The sequence below is a fragment of the Thermobia domestica genome, chromosome 2 (assembly GCF_964235325.1).
Source record: "Thermobia domestica chromosome 2, izTheDome1.hap1.1, whole genome shotgun sequence".
Lineage (NCBI taxonomy): Eukaryota > Metazoa > Arthropoda > Insecta > Zygentoma > Lepismatidae > Thermobia > Thermobia domestica.
In genome coordinates this window covers 328,737,744-328,760,373 of record NC_137455.1, presented here as the reverse complement: position 1 = coordinate 328,760,373, position 22,630 = coordinate 328,737,744, and the positions used below count along the sequence as shown (strand labels likewise).

The window sequence follows — 22,630 nt, the reverse complement described above, 5'->3', positions numbered from 1 at the left end:
GTGGCGGCGCTCCTCAAAAATGAAATAACGACAAAGACAGCATAATATACTCACACATTTTCCTAATTTATCAACATGCATCCGTTGCGTACTATCATAAAAGTTTCTTTAATTAAACATGTCTGTCTGTGAGGTGAAATAGATGCTTGAAATGATTTATTCAAGCATCCTTGGTATTCACATTTGCTCTTGCATCTGTAATTGACAACCAGACACAGACTTCTGATTGGGGTTTTATAGATGCGTAAGTTTGTATTAAATCACCTCTGCCAATTCATTCTATTTCTGCAGAACAAACAATAGCTAAGAAGAGAATAGAAAAAAAGAACAAATTCTACGCATATCTGATTAACCTCAATTAATAGGTATATCAAATTTAAGAGTTTCTTGCATATCCATAGCTTAATTTATTTCCAAAATAGCACTTCTTCCCTTTCACCAACAGAATACTCTTAAACAAAACGTCTGAGATGGTTTCCTTCAAACTTCAAATATGGGTCTTTCTGTTAAACCAGCAAATTTTGTCTCTTTTGGCAAGGATAGAAAGAGCGCAAATCGTTCATCAGTCAACATATATTATTCAGTGTTATGGTAAGTCGAAATAGTTTTAAAAACACAATTTTCACTCACTATAAATAAAATTCTATTTTCGATTATAATCGGTGACACCTTTACCTTCGTCAGTCGGATCTTGAAAGATGATAGCTACTACTACTGCCTGGCAGAAGTATTCATTTTCTTTCTTTTATATATATATTTAAAAATATCAAAATACAGATTAAAACCACCAATTTTCCCGGGTAATGCAGTTCTTACATAAGATCTATAGAATGTATTCATATTTTATTTTGAAACTAAGAGCAGTAACTGTCCTTCCTTCACAAGCATTGAAATATTGCTCTCTTTCGACCTCACTTTCATAAAATTTAGTATTATTTCGTTTGAAACTCAATGAAACACGACCCATAGGTGAACTACACGTAAATTGTTACCTTCTCAACATTCCGGAATTAATGAGCGCTACGTGCAAAACTACAATTGATCGAAGATACAAAAAATACGTGAAGACGAAGAGGTTGGCGGAAGATGGTGGAGCATGGAAGCTTCTCAGGTGCGGGATGTGACCTGCCAATAATGGCAGAATACCTATGATGATGATGATGACGTAAAAAAAACTGCCTACTTTAATCACTGCAAAACTTTTCTATAAATAATCTATGTTGATGATCTGCTGACAAAAGTTTTTAACGATTTTCTTATTCTTTACGCACCAGAAATAAGCTTTTTTAAGGTATATGGAGTGGGATCTCCGTTAGCCTAGAACAGTTCTGATTTGTTGTTACATTGAAGTATATAAACCATGAGTGGATTTCTAGATGAATATTCTACAATTCCTCATGCTTGCACCCGTCAGCAAGAATGAAAGAAGATACCTGCTCCAGAGTCTGAACTCCAGAGCTGACCACAGGAGTTGAATCATGTTGAGATCTGTAGACTATGAAACCATGGGGGAGGTGCAATTAATCCCAATGTTTATAAAAACCACGCCTCAGCACCTCTAGCAGTGTAAATTGATATACTGTCATCTTGGAAAACTGCTCGTGGGCGTAATCACAGGACACATCGAATACCAGGAAACTGCAGCGCACAGCATTACAGACCAGCCGTCAAGTTTCACAGTACGGAGGAAATAGTTCAGTGCATATACTTATTTTTATATACATAGTGTTAATATATATATATATATATATATATATATATATATATATATATATATATGGCTTCTTGTTGGAAGTAAGGAGAAAAAGGACTCATGGGACTATCTTACGCGTTTCCAATCTTGGGCGGTGAACTCTGCATGTCCTTGGCACCATTTCTTCACGCTAAAGTGCTCCTGACAGTGATCATGGCTCCGACCGCGAATGTTCAGGTTATGTAAACTGCATCGGACTATGATTGTCTCAATAAGTTGTTCCAGGTGTTGACTGAATTTGGCAATCACTTTTGTCGCATTCGCTCCATGACGCCTGGTGACAATCATCTTCACTGGTCGGCGTTCCCTGTCACTGAAGGTTATCTTTTGTCCACCATTACTCTTCATTGAAGCTGTATTGTCATAGTTCTGAACGCCGTCTACATTCTGGATACCGTAGCTCGCGACACATCTAACATACTATCCACCTTAGATACACATGCGTAAACTAAACGCGCACCTACAATGCTTCTAATCTCCAACTAGACTTAAGAGGTCTCCTACAATACACAACCACCCGTCTGTCTGCTTAAAACACTCACCTCTGTTCTACCCCGTCTGATATACTACAGACAAACGCACTAATAATAATGCCCAGACGCTGTACATACATCTTCAATGTTACTACATTACATATCTTACGTACTACAAACTACAAGTTTCCATTATTTTGACAGTCATCTATACATTTGTACATTATAGGTACATCAGATGGAAAATTACCTCCACTGTGCATGCACGTGTCTCAATAAGTTAAAAATATTCCCTGTTATGGGAACAGAGTCGCCAGCTACGGAAACTATGTTGTGTGTGTAACAGAGTTTTATTGTTCTCAGTGAGAATGACACCTAAATTTTAAGTTTCTAGCATGTTATATGCTGGAATCTCTTTAAAGAAAACTATCAATACTGTCAATTACTTTTAGGAATACAAGTAACATTTTAGTAACGATACAAGATTTTGAATCAAAATTAGGGTAACCGTGGAACATTTTGCCTCTAAACATACATTTACAGCTTACGAAATATGAAGATCTCATGTTTTAATTCTAGTTTTAAGCTTGTTCAATCTGACCATCTAGTCTAAATGGTTGAATTTCACAGCATACAGTGCAGGGCATGTTATTTGTAAGTACGTTAAAAAAAAAAAAAAAAAAAAAAAAAAATCTTCCCCAAAATACTCTAATTCTCCCAGTGCATACTGCGTCATAATCTGGTTTGTACGGTTCACAACTGATAAACTTATTTTCAAAATTGAGAACGTAATATCTTGCTCGTGAAAATGATATAGAACGCAAGAATATTTTTTAAGAAAAAATGAAGAGTGAAAATTAATTCCGGATTGAATTTTGTAACATGCTGTTAAGTCTTGTAGTGATGAATGATATGTGTGGTTTCCTCAGGATTTTGCCTTCCCTCTCCATACTCTTTAATTCCACCAGCTACATCTGTATTATCTCACTTCATTTACAACTGCCTCCATTAGGCCTGGGATGTTAAAACTACACTTACATAATGGATGTCTGATAAATGTTTACTAACTGGCAGTAATGGAAGCTCCTGCTTCATACTTCTTCTTAACGATCCACACAAGGTAGGTTTCTAAATGGTAACCCTTTAATAATTAAATCAATGCCATAGCTATACTGCATGGTACAGATGTATTCAACAAATTTTGGGAACAGAATATTCAATAAAAAGCATAAAACACGAACTTTATGGAAATGGGGTCCCACTCAAATTTCTTTAAATGTTGTTGTTCTAGAGCTAATGTACGGCAATAATGGATCTCCAAGAGCACAAAGAAATAAATTAAGTTGATTTACATTAAACAGGAGAGGTGGAGCAGGAACTTATTGACAAATGATGCAAATATTTGATGAGTATTTACGAAATCAAATTTGCTTGACTTTTATTATTTTTCTATGAACAGATTTTAGACGAGGTAAAACGTTTCCATACAATTCGTGGGTTACGGAAAAGTTATAAACACAGCATTCTTATTCACGTAAGTACCCACAAGTAACAATGGGACTCTTGACCGTACACCTTTCAATGGCTGACTGTCATCTTTAGTATATTTTTTCTCCTAAAGGAAATATCTATGGTAGAAGAATTACATCGTCGGTGAATTTCCCTTCCATGTATAAAATTAAAACTAAAGCGTGTTTCTTTCACTATACATGTGCTTCTTTAATACGAAACAGGCTACTGTGGCACTGTTCTAACCATCCTTCGTCCTAGGTTCACAAGCACTGCAAAAATGTGTACTTAACGTTCTTGTTAAAATCAACACTAGAATATCTCCAGTGGGGCAAAGTGAGAAAATTCTGAAACATGTTTGGCAGGTATACAAATTGTAACGTTCGAAAGTTACGTATAAAATAAGTCAATATACAGGGCAATTTCATGTATTTCTTTCAACTATACCACGCATATGTAAAAATGGAACAACAGTAAATATAACGTTACTAAAGCATAAACGAAAAACAAGTCCTAACAAGCACGTGTGGTAAGTCTGCTACGTGCACGTCATAGCAAGACTGAACATGCTTACCGCTGAACCCATCTCGTAACAAGACCCCAGCTCAGTTCTGTGCTCCGTGATGACAGTCATGTGTTGGATATTGGGTGTGTTAGATGGAAATCAAGTGCTCTGTCGGACAGTATGTTCAAGAGGCCTGTTATAATATATGAATGGCTTATTGCAGAAAGTGACCTAAGTCACATTTTTGATGTAACCAAGTTAGTGGTATTTTTAACTTCCCTAATTACAGACACATCGTTTAGTGCAGAACGAACGTCAGTCGCACGAGCCTATAGCCAAGGAAATGCACAATGAAAATTATTCTTTAGTGCAGAAAGGTACATAAGTCACTGTCTTGGGCTCTGTTTGCAATAAACGTTGCTACTCTGTAACAACGGGCACTGTTTCCTTTGCAGAGAAAGAAAAAACTGAAAAATAAACTTGGCAACCCTGAAACAAGTGATGCGCGACTTCGTAAGTACAAGTCGTTTATAGCACTGGTCAGTAGAGATCATGTAATAGTGCAGAGTAGTGGAAACTTGTGTGCGGTTTGGTTACGTATATGACAAATATCCAGGATGATATTAGTGTTAGTGACATGAGCGGTGACAGTAACAGAAGTAGGAAAGGCGTGCGAAATCATGAAACATACCAGAAATGTGATCAGAAGTGCAAGGATGTGTGGACACAAGTACGTGAACTATAGGGGTGTTACAACCCCTGCGAAAAGAGCGCAGTGTTTAAAGTACTATATAGAATGCAAAGTAAACATAAACAGGATATACATTTGCAGAGAATGATTTATGTTGAAAATGTGAAGACACATCGTCCATGCAAAGACGATGCTTCGTTATGTGAGAAGTATCACGTACAAATGGAAAGTAAGAAAATACAAGTTTGTTCTAAGTTCATGATATCAGAGAAAAGAATAAGGCGTTTGAGGATGTTACTATTAAACGACAAAATGACTCATGATATGCGCGGACGCAGTAAAGGTGGAAATATGATTAAGGCTAAAGATATACAGACAGTACATGAATATATAGCTTCTTTTCCAACTGAACATGGACACATTCAGACATCAAATTCTTAAACGAAAACCTGTCAATTCAAAAGATGTACGAACTATTTAAAGAAAATTACCCTACATCCAGAATAAAACAAAGTTTCTACTACAAGTATTTTAAGGGAAACTTCACGTTTCGTTTTGGGATGCCATAGGTAGACACGTGTGGTTTCTGTGAAGAGCACATAAACAAAATGAAAAGTGTACTCTTAAGTGATAATGCAAAAGTGTTGCTGCTTCCGAATTAATGGTACATAAAAGACGAGCCAACAAGTTCTACACAGCACTGAAGAAATCTGCAACGTTCTCTCGTAGGGAAGATACAATCGGCTGTTTTGATTTCATGCAAAATTTGCACCTACAAAAGTTCCTGCACAAGACATGTTCTATTTGCGGCAGCTGACAGTAAATACGTTTCGTGTGTATAACATGAAAACAGAACATTTGCAGTTTATAATGTATCACGAAGGACACGCAAGGAAAAGACCAAATGCTATGGCGTCTTTCCTATTCGATTATATTGTAGACTATGTGCCTCTTAGTGTAAAACGATTGCATCTTTTCTCGGACAACTGTCCTGGACAAAATAGAAACCACACACTATGTCGCGTTCTACTAGCATTTAATGAAAGCTGGACAATTTCAGAAGATTGTGCATCATTTTCCACTCAGAGATCACTTGAAACTTCCATGCGACCGGAAGTTCAGTGTTATTCGACGTCCCATTAAACATTGCAGCCATACTTATACATTGTACGAACTGTGCACGCTAATCTGTAATGCAGCTCGAGGCAGTCAAAATACTGTCAAATCTTATCGAGACCAGTGACATTACTGATTTCGCAGCGTGGTGGTCTCACATCTTGAAGTGCCATCTGTAGAAACTACCATGTATTCTCACAAGAATAGGCAGTATTTTTAGATTTCTAAGTATCAATATTTTGAATATTGTGTGGACCATAAGGGAGCTGTCAAAGTGTCAGAATTCATTAAAGGTTTGACGTCTCACACCTGTTGCCTGTCCAAAGGTATAAGAATTGTACTCCTTCGCCATGTGGGTTCCCAGCTGCTCGTTTGCTAAATTGAAGGATATATGAACTACCTTGTCGTATGTACCTGACAACGTCAAAGGATTTTATGAAGTAGACCACTACAATGAAGCAGACTCAGATGTTAAATAACACATGCATGTATGAGCTCGTACATTAGTGCACTTGAAACATCGACAATAAAGCACAAAAAATGCATTACACTGTCATTCATTAACGAAATTTTCTAGGGAAAATATAACCTAAGCTAACTCATGTGGTGAGGTCACTACAAGGGCATTTGTAGGATATTAGATTACGTGTACTGTCATTCGTTCACAAATCTGTAATTTTTTGTCATAATTGTATAATTTAACTTATGGCAAACCTTTACAAACAAGCGTTTGTAGGACATTTCTCATTTTATTTTGTTTTTTCTTTTATTGGAGAAAGGTATCGGAGTTAACTTTTTCATGTCCACTCTCCAGCAGTGAAGTGCAAGGGGAAAATGAAATGAAATGAAATCTTTAAGTTTAACGTCCCACGGTTATGCCGGTTTGGCTAAAGGAGACGGTGATAATGAGAAATGAGTGAAACGGTGGAAGGAAGAAAGTGGGAGGAAAAGGGGAATCCCGAGAAAACCCACGAGCACGGTGTTTGTCCACCACAAAGTCCACACGGCGCGAGCTGGGATCGAACCAGGGACCCCAAGCACCGGAGGTGAACGCTCTACCACTGAGCCACCGCGCCCCCGAAGTGCAAGGGGGCAACATTGAGGGTTGAAAAATTACACTTTCGCTATAATTTATCTTATATAATAAGTCAAAAATGGTACAATTATTTGTTACGCTATCAATGTTATATGGTTTTTATTATTTTTCTCAGAATTATGAAAAAGTGACTCAGGTCCCTTTCTGCAATAAACCATTAATATATGAGAAAGTGAGTAGATGTTTGTAACTCCAATAAGTGAATTGAGGTGTGGCTGATCAATAATAGCTTTTACAATTAAGAATGGGGAAAAAAGAGAGAGTTGAACTGTATGTACGTATCACAGAAAGAATTTTCTTGCAATCCTCTTCAATATCACAAAGATCAGAAGAAAGAGGGCATAAAAAAAGCTGTGTGGAGATAACACGTGATCGTCTGAAAAGGAAGAAGACCAACCGGTGGAACTTATTCCTGGCAGGTCTCTTTGTCCAACGTACCACAAAGCAATATCTGTGCAGATGTCGATAATACGGAATTCGGAAGCGACTAAGCCTATATACATACGTACTTGCAGAATCTATCATAAAAAAAGTAGATGAAGTGTGTTATATATTAGGTATGTCACCAGTATCAAAGCTAAATACTTTGTGCTGAAGAACAAGAAGGGTGCATTACTTAAAATGTAATAACAAATACATTTCAAAGAAACTTGAGGCAGTCATTTTCAAAAAGTGTGATCGTGGATGGAGGATGATGACAATTGTGCTAATGCTTTGTGCAAAGAATATGATGTCCTTATTGAAAAACTGAAGATTACATACGCGCGCGCTATCAATAAAGAAAAAGTTAATATTATTAGTTTAATGTCGGAAAGTTGGACAAAGTTTAAAAGTTGAAGAATTGGAGGTGTCAAAATATCTTGTGTGAATCAGTAGGGAACTAATCAAGCAACATGGTGTTCATCCAAATCTTGAGAAGGAAGCACGAAAACAATTAAGTACGGAAGTAATAAAGGTCGTTGAAGGCTTCTACCAGTTCGATTAGAATATCAGAATTTTTAATAGAAAAGAGGACTGCATTTCAGTGGCAATGAATGGAGCAAAGAAATATAGAAAAAAAAAATCTGATTCTGTGTAGCTTGAAAGAACTGTATATTCATTTCAAAACTATTTGCCCAAAGATACAAATAGGTTTCTCATAATTTATACCTTGAGATCTAAATGGTGTGTCCTTGCTGGGTCCGCATGTACCCATAGTTTTCGGGTGTGTTTACCCCGACAGCAGAACTTTTTGTCTTTCTGTGATGAGCTTTTGTAAGTCAAAAATTTTCTGCAGCAATTCCAAAATAAAAAAATCAAGATGATACTATCATATTTTCATTACAGCGTTACATGACAATTATTCTGCACAGGCGCGGCAGATTTTCTGCGATCACATCGCAGATCGCGGCATGTTCTGCTATGGGGGTGTTTACTATCAAGATGTCAAGCTTACGTTAGGAGCAGCACATCTAAATGTTGACTTCCAAGACTTGTTAGAACTGACGACATGTGATCTAGACTACGTAGTTACGAGTGTATGTTGGATATGCATTCCAGTTGCCCTGATGTAGAAATTATTGATAATACACCTAATACTGAAATGTTAGAAATGGATGAAACTGTCAATACTAACCAGTGGGTGAGTATAGACAGATCCACTAACAAACACTGTTTTGAGTTCTAGTGAATTCAGTGTCAGTTTTATATAGAAATCTTTAGTCTTCAAAAGCGCTACTATATATCAAAAGTTCAGAACGTTTATTTTTCCTTCGTTTATTTAAAAGAATGTAAAGCCAACCAAGGTGTTACTGACTGCATAGTACTGGCTTATTTTGCAGAAAATTACACGTTTGTAATTCAAGATGAGATACAAAGTTATCACTGGTTAAGTTCTCAAGCCACTTTACATCCTTTTGTATATTATTATGTTACACGGTACACTTATGTCCAAAGTTATTGTCGCATGTCTATAAATATGCTGTTCTAGGAATATAATTTGATAACGAATTCGCCCGGTATCTTATAATGTTAGTATTTGTATAATCGGCAAAAAACATGCATGTGGCAAATTTCATGTGAAAAGAGCAGTAAGTAAGAATAAAACGAAAATAAAACTTTCTTCTCCATTTAGCAAGATTTTGTTTTACTCATTCTAATTTTCGTATTTATAATTCTTTCCCCATGAAATTTACCACAAATATACATTTCCCGATCATACACACAGTATCAGTATTAAAAGTGCCCTGCAAAATAATTATCAAATTATATTCTTACAAGAAGACAGTTACAGATATCCGAGTCACAGCGTGTGTATTATAAGTGTTCATTTACAACACGACATTATTGCTGTGTATACATTTCAGATGCAATTCATAAACCAATTAAAGGTAGTTTTGCTATCGGTCAAAAAACTGATTTACTTCAGTGAGGAGCAGCTCCCCCATACAAAAACAATGCCATCACGAATGACTTAGGTCTGATGAGTGGAATTGTTTTGCGACTGCTCACGGCAAAGGCCCGTGCGACGGTGTAGGTGGTACAACTAAATGAGAAGAGGTAAAAGCTAACTTTCAAAAAGCACACAAAACCTCCCATAATTTGTATGACTTTTGTGAAGAAAGAAAGAAGAAAAAAAAAAAAAAAAAAGACAAGAATCTGCACAAGCTAATGCCCCTACCCTTGAGAATAGGTTTGCCAAATGGAAACCCGTACCTCACATTCGGTCAAAACCAGATTTGCACCGCTTAACACAAGAACAATGAGATGTTACAGAACATCAAATTTAAGTGAACATTAAGATGTACAGACAACACTAATGTTCACGAAATTTTACTGTTTTGATTTACACATCTAGGACTTCGATGCGTGCGTTTATGATCACCAGTGGTGGTTGGCAGTGGTTGAAGATGTCAATATGGGGCCTAATGACTTGTACATTCGATTCTTTAAACCAGCGAAACAAAGATATCATTTGCGAAGTCAACTAATGCATCCTGGATACCTATTGTCACATACTTTGCTACTACTTACACCTCTGGAACTGACAACACCCACAAGGAGAAACTATCGTATTACAGAAAAACTGCAACGACATTTCTGTTACAAATGCATCGTTATTAGACTATCACGTGCTTTCTAGGACCTGTTTTTGTTCATGCTTTGTTAGTTAGTGGTATTTTACTGTTCTGATCATATTTACTTTCATTTTCATGTATTGTACGTGTTATAGCTGAAAGGAACACATGCCACTGCCCTGTACCATGACATTTTCTACTAGCTTTTCAACGTTACAGTTTGCATACATGCCAACTCTTAAAACTCTGTTTCTTTTTTTTAACCATAAGTACATTATGAACTAAAAGTCATTTAGCGTAAGTTTCAGAATTGTCAAACTTCCCCCACCAGAGATATTCAAGTACAAACACTGGCAAAATTCAGTTTGTGGCCATATTTGATCATTTCTACGGTCTTCTATTTCGCCCAGCTCTACACTGTATGAAAAATACGAAGTCCATATAGGGCATTTTCGGCTTAGCTCCTTCCCAGAATTTTCAGGCTTTAATAATGGTAATTTAGCTGATGCTCTTATGTCTTTGTAGTATTATTTGAGGCATTTGAAACTAAGGTGCTAAATATATATATCACTACATTAACAGTCATAACCTTTCCACTGATTTAGTCTCATATCCGTACTCCATTTAACTTCTGAGCTATTGTATTTCGGGTGCATCCTGATTTTCTCAAGTTTTGCTACATATCATATTGGAAATATGTGGTCATACGAAATAGAATCCGATATTTCTATTGTAGCACTGTTTACGAAACACTACCTATGTGTGTGCATATTATCAGAATTTTCAAAAACGGTGTGCAATCTGCATCGTGCGATTTTCGGTGGAATAGCCCTTAGCTCTATCACATAACGATGAGACAGAATTATATTGAACTACAATATAGACACTGATACTAAATTGTAGATAGGCTAGTATTTCTAAACGGACTTTGACATATTATATCTAGTAATAGTAAGGATAATATTACATGTATAGAAGACAGTTCTAAATAAACAAACATAAAAAAATCTTATCTGGAGTGCCAAGTTTTAAGGATAATCGCGTTTCCTCTTGAGCCAGTGCACAATAAATTATCTTACAATCTTTCACTTGCTATTATCACAACTTCAAAAGTTTTTTTCGTTCTTGACAATCTTTTACTTTCTAAATATGCAGTAACTCAATATTCTTCTCAGATTTATCCGATTGATTGATTGATTGAAAAGGGTTTATATGGGCGCGTCGACATCGAGGTCTTTTGCACCCTTCTCTGACAGGAAAAATGAAGTACCCAAGAACAAAAAAGCATAGTATCACAGATATAATAAAGTAAAAGCAAAGTCTGGAGTACGTAAAAGGTGTTCGGTCATTTATGAATTAAAATGTCATAGCATGCAAGAAATGTGCAAACTCGATACACAAACACAAGGACGGGTTAGTACACAACAGCATGTTAATCTTCTCTGCCGGGGCAGCTCGGCAATACGTGCACACACGTGGAGCAGCCCATAATTAGTAATGAATATGACAGTGCAGTAAAGAAGATAAAAGCAAGGAAATGCTATCAGATTTATCCGAATTCTAACATCTCTATCGGTTATGACTATTAAAGTGTAATTACATCTCATGTGAATGTTCAGATTGTAGTTTCTGGTTAGAAAAAAAAAAGGGGGGGGGGGGCAGGTGCGATTCATCTTTATTTACGGACTTGCTGACATAAAAATTACTGACAAACATTGGTTTAAAGAACACGATAAAACTGTCAAAGAAATAACTAATCCGCTGACACAGTTAGGAACTACGCCCTCAGGTACAAATATTTTAGTAGCGAGTTGTTACACAGTCAAAAGTGGAAGCAACTAGAAATAATTCATTCGATCAACTGTTGTAAGTAAATATTAATATGATGATATGTCAATCCCTAAAGAGCACGCGAGTTCCGGTCATTCCTGTCTCTCAAAACATCACGTCACAAACTAGAATGAGTTAAAGAAACACCTAATTTTATATCCAAGACAACCGCAACAGTTCAACTCAACTAAGAACGGTACAAAGCTTGTCCCAAGTCTTACTTATTAAGTATTCACATATTTGTTTCCATCCCGTCACCAAACGGATTAGTTATTACTAACAAGGGTTAAGTATTAATAGTTCCAACTTCCTTAATTCGATATAATAAATCAATTTTGAGACTGAAGAAACTATCCTCACGAATAACGATTACAAGACACGAAAATAATAATAATAATCTCTAATTTAAATGAGGAGGAAACAATTTGCTTCATGAAATTATGCTCGTTAGAAGATGAAAAACAAAGCATTTAATTACAATGGCTTGTTTAAAAAAATAGCAAATAAAATATGTACGTAATTTCACATTAAATGAATGAAAATTACTAACTTTGGATTAGATGGGAACACTTCAAGCGAATGGTTTGTACACTTGTATAATGAAGCTGCTATTTTATTCAATTATGTTATACAGACATTTTACCTAACTTCTATGTTGTCATTTTACTTCTAAAGCAGAATAGCTTTACAGTATCAGTGTTAATTGTAACTATTCTGTTCAGTCATATTCTGTGCCTTGGAAAAAAAATACAATTAAAATATCAGACAAATGTTTCAAGAGCTAAAGTTACATTTTGTGGTGGAGAACAGAATATCTTCACTTTAGAAATTTTTCAAATTTGAGAACGAAGACCAACTTCTACGCTATTACCAAGGTTTTGATTCATTAATTAGAGATGAAGTCCCTCATCATCACTGAAGATATAAGATATTCCATCTATTCGTGCTTTCATACCAACATCAAGTAATGAACCCTTTTACACAAAAAATACACGGAACAACCTCTTAATGAAGACAAGCACTAGTATTTTAAATATATTTACTTGCAACAACCCAACCATAAAAAGACTGTGACTGTGGCCAAGTTAGTTAACGCACCTGCTTTCTATGTGCGTGATCCAAAGTTGTTATTTCCCGGTGGAAACGCTTGCATCGTATATAAAACCGCCTAATGCTTCAGGTTCCACGCCTCATAGCCTCAGGCCTGCATAACGACATTAACTTAAGAAGAAAAAAAAAAAAATTGTATTTGTATAATTCCCTACGGCTCGCAGAACCCTCCTCAAACTGGATATATGAGAGCTCGAAAAAAGAGCCTTTGAACCAAGTGATGCAAGAATATTTTTAATATCAAAATAAAAATAAAAATAGCTTCTGTGCTACTATGTCTTCCTCTAAGCAGTATTTATTTACTTATTTATTTTTTTCCTGCCGTCTCCCCCGTATGAAACCTGCAAGTACTGAATTCTCTAAAATCTTCGTTAATTGTAAAATCTATTGCATGAAGGCAGAGTTGCAAACGAAAAACATTGAATTTCCTGTTCCAGTAAAAATCCAATGAATGGTATTTCCCAACCATTTCAAATATTTTTCCTCAGTGGACCCAGGCAACCAAACCTGTATATGGAATTTCTCATGTATTTTTGTCACTTTTTAATTGCCGGTGGAGATTACTTACTCAAACAGATATTTAATTCTAAGATACTACTGTATACGTTGCTAAGTATGGGAACAAATTTAGTAGTGGAAGTACTACCTTACAAATACCTGTCTAAGTAAAATTTCAGCCGACGTTAAAGCACGAAAAATATGAGGAATTCCACACACAAGCGGAAATAATAAACTTAAGCCCATTGAGCAAAAATGCTAGAGACAATATTGGGAAATAACATTAACTCGATTGTCATTTGACTTGCAAGTCAGTAAAATCGAATTTAATGTTAATCAATGTTCCTTACACTCCATTAGAATTAAATCAAAGATTTTTAACCTTTAGGTATCCAAATCCATTTCCTCATGTAACTCCCTTGGAATACGCTATTTTTTCAATGAAATGCGATATTCACAGTTATATTCAAATGCCAGTAGCTTATTCCATACATGAAACAAGAAGCAAAACACGCACAATAGATCAAAGATTTATAATCAATGAAGCCAACGTAGCCTAAAAGAGAGAGAGCGAGAGAGAAGGGAATTGTAAATCGAAATTTTTGTCATATTAGCACTCTCTCCCTCCCTCCCAACTCTGAAGCCTTACAATTAACAAATTAAGATTCAGAAAACAAAATTAAAGGTCTTTTTTTTTTTTTTTTTTTTTTTCTGAAGAAACGAAGACGAAATTCCACCCCTACCCTCACACTGACCAAAATACTTTCAACTGAAAATGGTAAAGTCAAAGCAGTAAGAGAGATGTATTTACTAGTAAATTAGAGCAATAACGACTTCAAAAGAGAAATATATATATAGGCTATATAATGTATTTAAAACCAGGGTACCTTTGTGCCGTTGTTTCTTTTACATATCAATTCACAAACATCAATATTTCAATCCATATGTGGACCTTCGGTATCCTTTTACATTCTTTAGGTTAACTTTTTGTAATGTCCTATAAAGGAAATTAAAACACCGCAGTAATTGAGAAACACTCAACTGCATAACTGTGTATAAATTTTCGCCGATTTATATCTGTCCACTAACAAGCTAAAAGAACAGCAGCTCACAATTAACAATTTTATATATATAAATCGGCTAAGAATTTATTTCCAGTAATATAATTGAGTATTTTTCAGGCTACTGAGATGACAATTTTCTTTATAGGAGGAATACATGAAGATAGCCTAAAGAATTTACCAGGTTTCCAGTTTAAAAGAGAAAATGATCTTGAAGATGATCTACGTGTAGATCGAAATATTGATCATTATTAATGCAGAAGCAAGAAAAACTCAAGTCATACAAAGATGAGAACAGTATTGCTTATATAACATGTAGCCTATATAACCCTTCTTGCTGGTGTAGTGCGTGTGGTTTTGAGGTATGTGGTTGCGGGTTCGATTCCCAATAAGGGAGCTCAAAAAATTTAATTTCAGAACCATTCACTGTCATTCGCCATCAGTCTCATTGGGACGAACGTTTGGGAAGTTACACTAGAAAATTTCATCTACCCCGATAGATTCCATTATTAACTGCAACTATATATTTACTTTTGGCCTAAATGTGGTTACACAAGAATAACCATAAACAGTTTCTTGGACTCCTAAAAAATAATTAAAAGAAAAAAAAAAAATAAAACATATCTAGCTCCCCTCTCCTAAGGCCGACTCCCTTTCCATCTTTCCTTTTCGTCACAATAAAAACAACATGAACCAAAATATACTAACTCCATTTCCTTAAAATTGTATTTTGAAGTGTGCTAAAGTTTGGATTCAGTTCCAAAAAACAACCCCCCACTGTGTAAAATTTTGTGTTAATGTTTTCATTAAGCTGATCAAGTATTTTACACAACTTTCTTAAGGTTGCGGTGGTTCAGTGGTGATGCACTCACCTGTGGCATGTGGGGTCCCTAGTTCGATCCCAGCTCCCGCCAAGTGAGGTGGACAAATACCGTATGCGTGGGTTTACTAAAGGTTCTCCCGTTTCCTCCTCCTTTATCATTCCATCTTCATCATTACTGTCTCTCTTAGCCTCGGTGCATAATTGACGGAACCTAAACTAAAAAGAAGAAAAAAAACTCTCATATTACTTCTTGATTTACAGAAAACAAATTACATCGACCTACCTATAGTTAAGCTGGCCACTTTTGTAATTTGTGCAACTGCTTAATTTAGCACTTATCTGTGAACAATATAAATATCACTGTATCTTAAAACTTCGCAAACTAGCCACTTGTGTAAATTGGCCTTGTTCATGAAATGACCACTCTGGATTCATTTCATGGTATATTACGACATTAGCGAAAAAGCTCGACGTACATTCGTCCAGCTGCATATCACTTCGAGAAACTACTTATTTGATAAAACAGGAAAATAATGTCCACCAACACAGTAGTTAAAATATGTTATTGTCAAAGTAAGGAGTCAATAAGTTGATACAAAATCTGAAGCAGATATGGCAACGAAGGGTTAATTGTACCTGTACGTGAGCAAACAAACTGCTCTTTGAAAATAGAGCGATCCTTATACTACAGTGAACGGAAGAAGGATTTTACGAGACAAAATGCCACTCCCACATGACACATTGGCTATATTCAGAAACAGTAACTACATTTGTGATATCCCACGACTTTAAACGGAAAAATCAAGCAAGAACTTTTTGGAAGGTTGTCGAAATAGATTATATAAGAAAAAAAAGTTAGGCCGAAATATGTCTATTGTTTTTCTGCTAATATGTTCTGCTAGACAGCCTGCGGAAAGGTCATGGCTTCCTCTACTGACATTAGACATCAATCGTGGATAATCAAATTCTTCATCAATACGGAAATTCTAATAACGCGGTAGTCAAATCGTTAGTACGACGTTACTCACACGTAAAACCGATTTTGAATACGACCCACTGTATAGAGAGGAATTGACAAACACGAATAAGTACGAAGAATCGTGGTAAGCACACGGCGATTACAGCTGTCCATTATGAAGCCTACACTGATATCTGCAACCCAGTGTAGCATGTAGATTACTCTAACATTAAACCACGATTAATCTCACCCCTATATTTGACTTACAACACAAGAATTGAGAGTTTTCGGCTTGTAACAGCTGAAAACTAACTCACGAGGTACAAGGGTACAAATTAGTTAATTCTCAGTTCTCTATTTAAAGGCAAAAATTGAAAATACAAGATTTGTTTCCAAAAGCGGAAATTACTGGCTTTACTTTACATAGCACGCTTCAGTCTGCATATCCATAGAAATGTAAGACTAGCTCAGGTAGCTTCGGGTAACGTAGAATAAGATGAGAAACTTTAGGGGAGTCTGGGCCTATTCAGTGAAAAGTAATTTAGTGGCGTTTCCCGCGTTTACGAAGAATAAAACTGGAGCGGGCGTTATAAAGTTGACACAAATTATAAATACTATCAGCAACACTTCCGAGAAAGCTCGTATGAGAAAAATGACACACACAATGTAAGGTAAACGGCATGTATAAACTAATTCTTTCCAAAAATGTTGAAAAGCTCCAGAAAGGGCTAGATTTAGATGAAGGGGGCCAAAATTAGGTACAAAATAGAAGCTTTACAGGGGAAATGAGTTGAGGTAAGGGTAGCGCTATTGATTTGTGTGTCATTTAAGAATGGAATACAAGTAGTTACATATTGTAAGGATGAGAAATGCTGTGAGACTATGTGTAGGAAGTGTCCTACTTACTAGAAGCGTACATAAGGGAATATGAATACAATGATGGAAGTAGTTAGCTCTAACCTAACCTAACAAAAATTGGCGAAATTGTAACATTTTTTCGAAAAAAGGCTTCACCTAAACATTGGCCTAAAGAAATGCTAAAATAATACGTTGTGTCTACGTTCGACATTTTGTTACTCGTCATAACGAACTACAGAAATTCATATCGTAACATCAACAAGAAATTACTATTCAGTTACATTTATTGTTCAGATGAAAAATCAATGATACCTAATGTAGAAGTATTATCGTACATCATATTTCTTCACGTCTGTCAACGTTTATACTATGTTTCTAAACCACTGAGATGCCATAGTGAACCTGACACTAAAACTTCATGGCACATTTCAATGTAAATATTGCAGAGTATGGGAAGAATTACACATAAAGTAGCATAATGCATTAAAATGTTTAGAATAAGTTTAAATTTCAGCACTTTCAATTACCATAATAGCATGCACAGTTATGTTTACAAAGTTCACCATGATAGCAATGGGACATGGCTGATTGATGTCCCTATAATAAATCAACATGCGGAAGTCAAAAAGTACATACCCAATAATAGTAACTTCAGCTCTTTTCTTGCGTCACGTTTATCCCTCCGAAGTTGCTTTTCGATTTCTTGGTTTATCCTTTTCTGCTCCTTCGCCTCTTCCGAAAGGCAACACGCCATATTCATTCCCTCGGAGGGTTGCTTAGCCAATATTATCTATACCCTGCCGTTTTCGTTGCCGTGATGGAAGTGATCCTGCAGCTTTACAGCTTTCTAAACACGTTTCACTCCTATGAATGAAAACAAATATTATTTAACTCTTTGCCTTTTAGTTTATCACACTCACTCACACACGCACGCACACATCTGACCACAGTTTGCTTTCCTCCCTTGCTGGGTGTGGTACAGACGACGCAATACCTCCTCAGCACCCTTTCACACTAAATGTATTTCAAGCCGGAAATCTGAATATATATACAAGATATGTGGTCACGTTTCTCCTAAACAATCCTATTAACTTAATTTAATTTGCAAACTAAATATCTCTACATACACGTGTTTATTAACAAGATTAAAATACACGGCAAATGGAGAACATATAGGGGGACAGTCATTCAGGGGGAGCAGCCCATATTTGATTACGAGATTGAGGATGCAGCTTTCAATAAACCAATGTATAGATTAATATATTACATTACAATATACTTACGAGCAAGTACATCTAGTCGGTCTATAGTTTCACATAAATACAACATCCGATAGACACTACAGGCAGTCTACGCCTACCTCAAGATGGCGTCACTGTGATACCTAACTCCCATCATGCCACAGGAACAAAATAAGTAACTACCATCAGTTATGCGCAAAAGTTATTCTGCTAATTTTTTTTCCTAACATTTCTATACGAGCATTAATCTCCACAAAAATTAATGCATTGTTCTATTTGACTGTCTTAATTGAAATAGTACTATTGATTCTTATCATTAACAAATCAAAATTCTTCGTTAAAAAATTGCAACAGCTTTTCCAATGTACTATACTATGTAGGTGCTATAGCCCTGTACTATTTATTAAAATAGCGAGAGAAACCTGTCTTACTCTTGCTACTAGTAAAACTTAGGTTATGGCCTATGTATTGAAACCCAGATTAGTAGATGTAACTTAAATTATCGATCTTCATACGCTGTAGTATTTGATATTGCTATTGAGAGAATAGCTTTTCAAAAAAGAGAGTGGTACCGTATGATTTATACTTTTAAACAAGGCTATCGTTAAACTTTTTTTTTTTTTTTTTAATATGGAACACCCAAATGAAATTCACGTGAACCATGTCCAGGGGTGCCCACAAGGGGGGGCTATGACGCAAACTGCGTCATTGAAATATTTGGGGGGGGTTAAAAATCTATATAAATATGTTTGACGGGGGGGGGGGTAAAATTAATCGAAAAGTTTTTTTTTCATGGAAGAATACCTATGGATAGACAATTGCGGGGGGTGCGTCATGGACATAAGGGGGGGTGGGCACCACTGCCATGTCTACATATTAAAATTCAGATTATTCGTAAATTCAAATTGCCTTGAAACTAGATAGAGGAACTGACTTTATTGTGCAGGTTACTTGGTTGGAGTTTAACCTCCTCTACAACAACGAGGTTATATAAGACAGAAACTACCAGGAGAGTGAAATTCAAAATTTTCTTTGTTCAAGTACCCCACAGGTGAATGAACACGGGACCACGCGCACAGGAAACAAGCACGTTAGCCACTTAGCCACGAAAAGGAACTAGTGTCGATTTGGCAACGTAGATAGCTACATAAATAACTGTTTTTTTTTCTTAATGCACATTAATCAATTGATCGATGCTAAACAAAAGTTTATATCCCATTTACGAGTGTAATTCAATTGGTATTGAATCAAATTAAAAGATTAGAGAAACTGATGTCAGACGTTTCTGTGTAGTACCGTATCAAGTTGAATACGAAAATTTAGGTAGAGGGAGCTATGTCGCATTTGACATATTTCCATCTATGGAAATTCCAGCTAGAATTAACAAAACTTTGACCAAAATGGATATTCAGTTGAACAATATAAACAGGAGGAAAACTATAATGTAAGAATTCATATATTGCAAAGGTAAAAGATGGGGAAATGAGGAACTGATTAGTTTCGCATTCCTTTACTATATTCTTAGCAAACTGCGTTGCTGTGACACAATACTGACAGTTGTCCTAACTTGTAAGTTCGATCTCAAATAGGATAAGTTGTTAACTTATGAAAGATACGAAACATTCTCCATAAATTACAAGCAATTATTGGAAAGAAGCACAAACCCCATTAGCATGCTACCTTCGGCCCGATAGTGCGACGAATGTATGTTGGCAGACCAATCGTGGACCAACGGCGATCCGATACATTAGGCGGAAAATTGCTTAAATAGGAAATGATAAGTTGATTTGCCTTCATTCAACACTGCACCTTCATCCATTAATTTGCTCATTATAGCCTATTTACAGTCATCTCTGACAGGGGTGTCAAGTATCTTGGATAATAACTTAAATTCCACTATATTATTAGCGTTAACCGAGAAAAAATGTCAAAACATGGGACACGTACTAATCGATACACCTCGCTGAGCTGAACAAAATGACATATGTTAGTGCAAAAGCTCGTGTCTAGTTTCCAAAAATCGATTATTTATTTATTTATTTATTTTTAAAAAATTAAAATTAATGTTGCGCAAGAACCACGTCGCTTATTAAGGTGAGACTGAAACTGAAATATAAGATTAACAGGCTACGATATGTAATGCATAAGGTATGATAAAACATAATTAACCCTAAAACTTTAACCCCTTGCGTTCCAGGTATCAATTTCCTATGCGCAAGCATATTTTCTATTTACTGCTAATAGATTGGTTAGACCGTTGTATAGGGCAAGGTTATTTACAAGCGCGAGGAGAGCATTCATATTACTTATTAATATATATTATAATATATATATTATAATATATATATTATAATATATATATATATATATATATATATATATATATATATATATATATATATATATATTTGCATTGTGGAACATTTGGACTGAGAAGAGAAATTTTGATGTTCTGAAGTTAATTTTTGATGCTTCAGGTTGGTAACACTGACCGGAGATCAAAGACGAACTTTTTTTCTTTTTTCCGATCTCGAATTTGCTAATTGTTTATAGTCGAAACAAACACATGTGTCGTAATTGAAATGAAAATGAAATGAAATGAAATTTTGAGTTTTACGTCCCACGGTTATGCCGGTTAGGCTAAAGGAGACGGTGATAATGAGTAATGAATGAAATGGTGGAATGAAGAAAGTGGGAGGAAACGGGATAACCCCGAGAAAACCCACGCACACGGTGTTTGTCCACCACAAAGTTCACTTGGCGGGAGCAGGGTTTGAACCCGAGACCCCTAGCACCAGAGGTGAACGCTCTACCACTGAGCCACCGCGGCCCCACTGTGTCGTAATTGAATACACAATTAGGCCTGCCATCTACTGACACAAAACTCTTTTATATTTTCTGTCAGTTAGGTGCTGTCACCCAAGGCCGTGCCGTGGAAAATCAGCGCCCGGGGCAAGAGTATACGACGGTGCTCCCATACATATATTCCAAGCAATTTTCCTATCTTTTTCCCTTTTTTCTCCCGAACTTTTCTTACTTCGGCCCCGGGGCCATCGCCCCGCTCGCCCCCCTCCCCCGACGGCACGGTCCTGCTGTCACCTAAGAAGAAATAGTAGAACTAGCTCGTGCCTTGTACCCACTAAAAATATTCATCATCTCCAGGATTAATACGACCCTTAATAGAGGATACGTTTTCATGACATCCCCATGGATGCCACTGATATTTTGCATCGGAGTATTTTATGACATTTACATGCATGTCACTGGTACGCAAGGGGTTAATTCGTACTCCGAGAATTTTTATAGCACTAAAGAGTATGTTCAGTAGTTGTCAATAATAAATGATATCCTGCTGGGACAGACTGTTTATGCCTATATTTACGTAGCATATCTGTAAACAAAAAAAAAAAAAAAAAACTTTGTTAAATATCAAATCATGGCTTCTCCTAACAGTGGTGCAGATGCAGACACTCGTAGCAATGATACACTTAGTCTTAACATTTGCGTACATATTATTTTAAAATCGCATCATTTGATTATATTAATTCAATTTTCACCAATGTTCGTGCGTCTTTGCAGAATAATCAGAATTTACAGAATAATCAGAATTTCGTAATGTAGACCTATTTGTTAGAATTCAACAATATCTATCTCATTTTGGTAAGTTCAAAAGTACACAGTTTAAAATGTAATACACGTATATTACAAATGACAACATATATATATAAACAGTGTACTCAAAGCAATAAACAATTAGAATCGTCTACAGAATAACACAATTAAACAATAGATTTATTATATTGACACTAGATGAAGAATAGCTAACTGTAAGTAGCATTGAGCCGACTGTATATTGAACTAGATTTTGCCATCTCGTAGATGTTGCAGCGATCACTAAAAAGGTGATAAGGTTTTCAAATATTTACTGGCCCTCTAAAATTTTCACGGTAGGCTTGAAAATAAACTATAATATAGTAATGAACTATAATATGACCACTCTAACTTCTACCTAACCTCAGAAATTTTCAGAAATAGTGTCTCTAAATTTTTGG

General features: G+C 36.0%; 1 protein-coding gene across 3 annotated transcripts in view; it reads right to left on the bottom strand.

The window, feature by feature from the left end:
• The window catches only part of LOC145678686 (guanine nucleotide-binding protein G(q) subunit alpha), a 112,598-nt gene extending 93,821 nt beyond the window's left edge, over window positions 1–18,777 (bottom strand). For 2 of the 3 annotated variants that reach the window (XM_081749086.1, XM_081749085.1), the window contains exons 1-2: window positions 18,621–18,777; window positions 17,974–18,201 (exon numbers count right to left, since the gene is read on the bottom strand). In XM_081749086.1, coding sequence (XP_081605212.1) covers window positions 17,974–18,097 — 124 coding nt within the window. In that variant the 5' untranslated portion in view covers window positions 18,098–18,201; window positions 18,621–18,777. The remainder of the gene's footprint in view (window positions 1–17,973; window positions 18,202–18,620) is intronic. The other variant, XM_081749084.1, reaches the window with a different exon arrangement.
• Window positions 18,778–22,630: the final 3,853 nt, after the last annotated feature.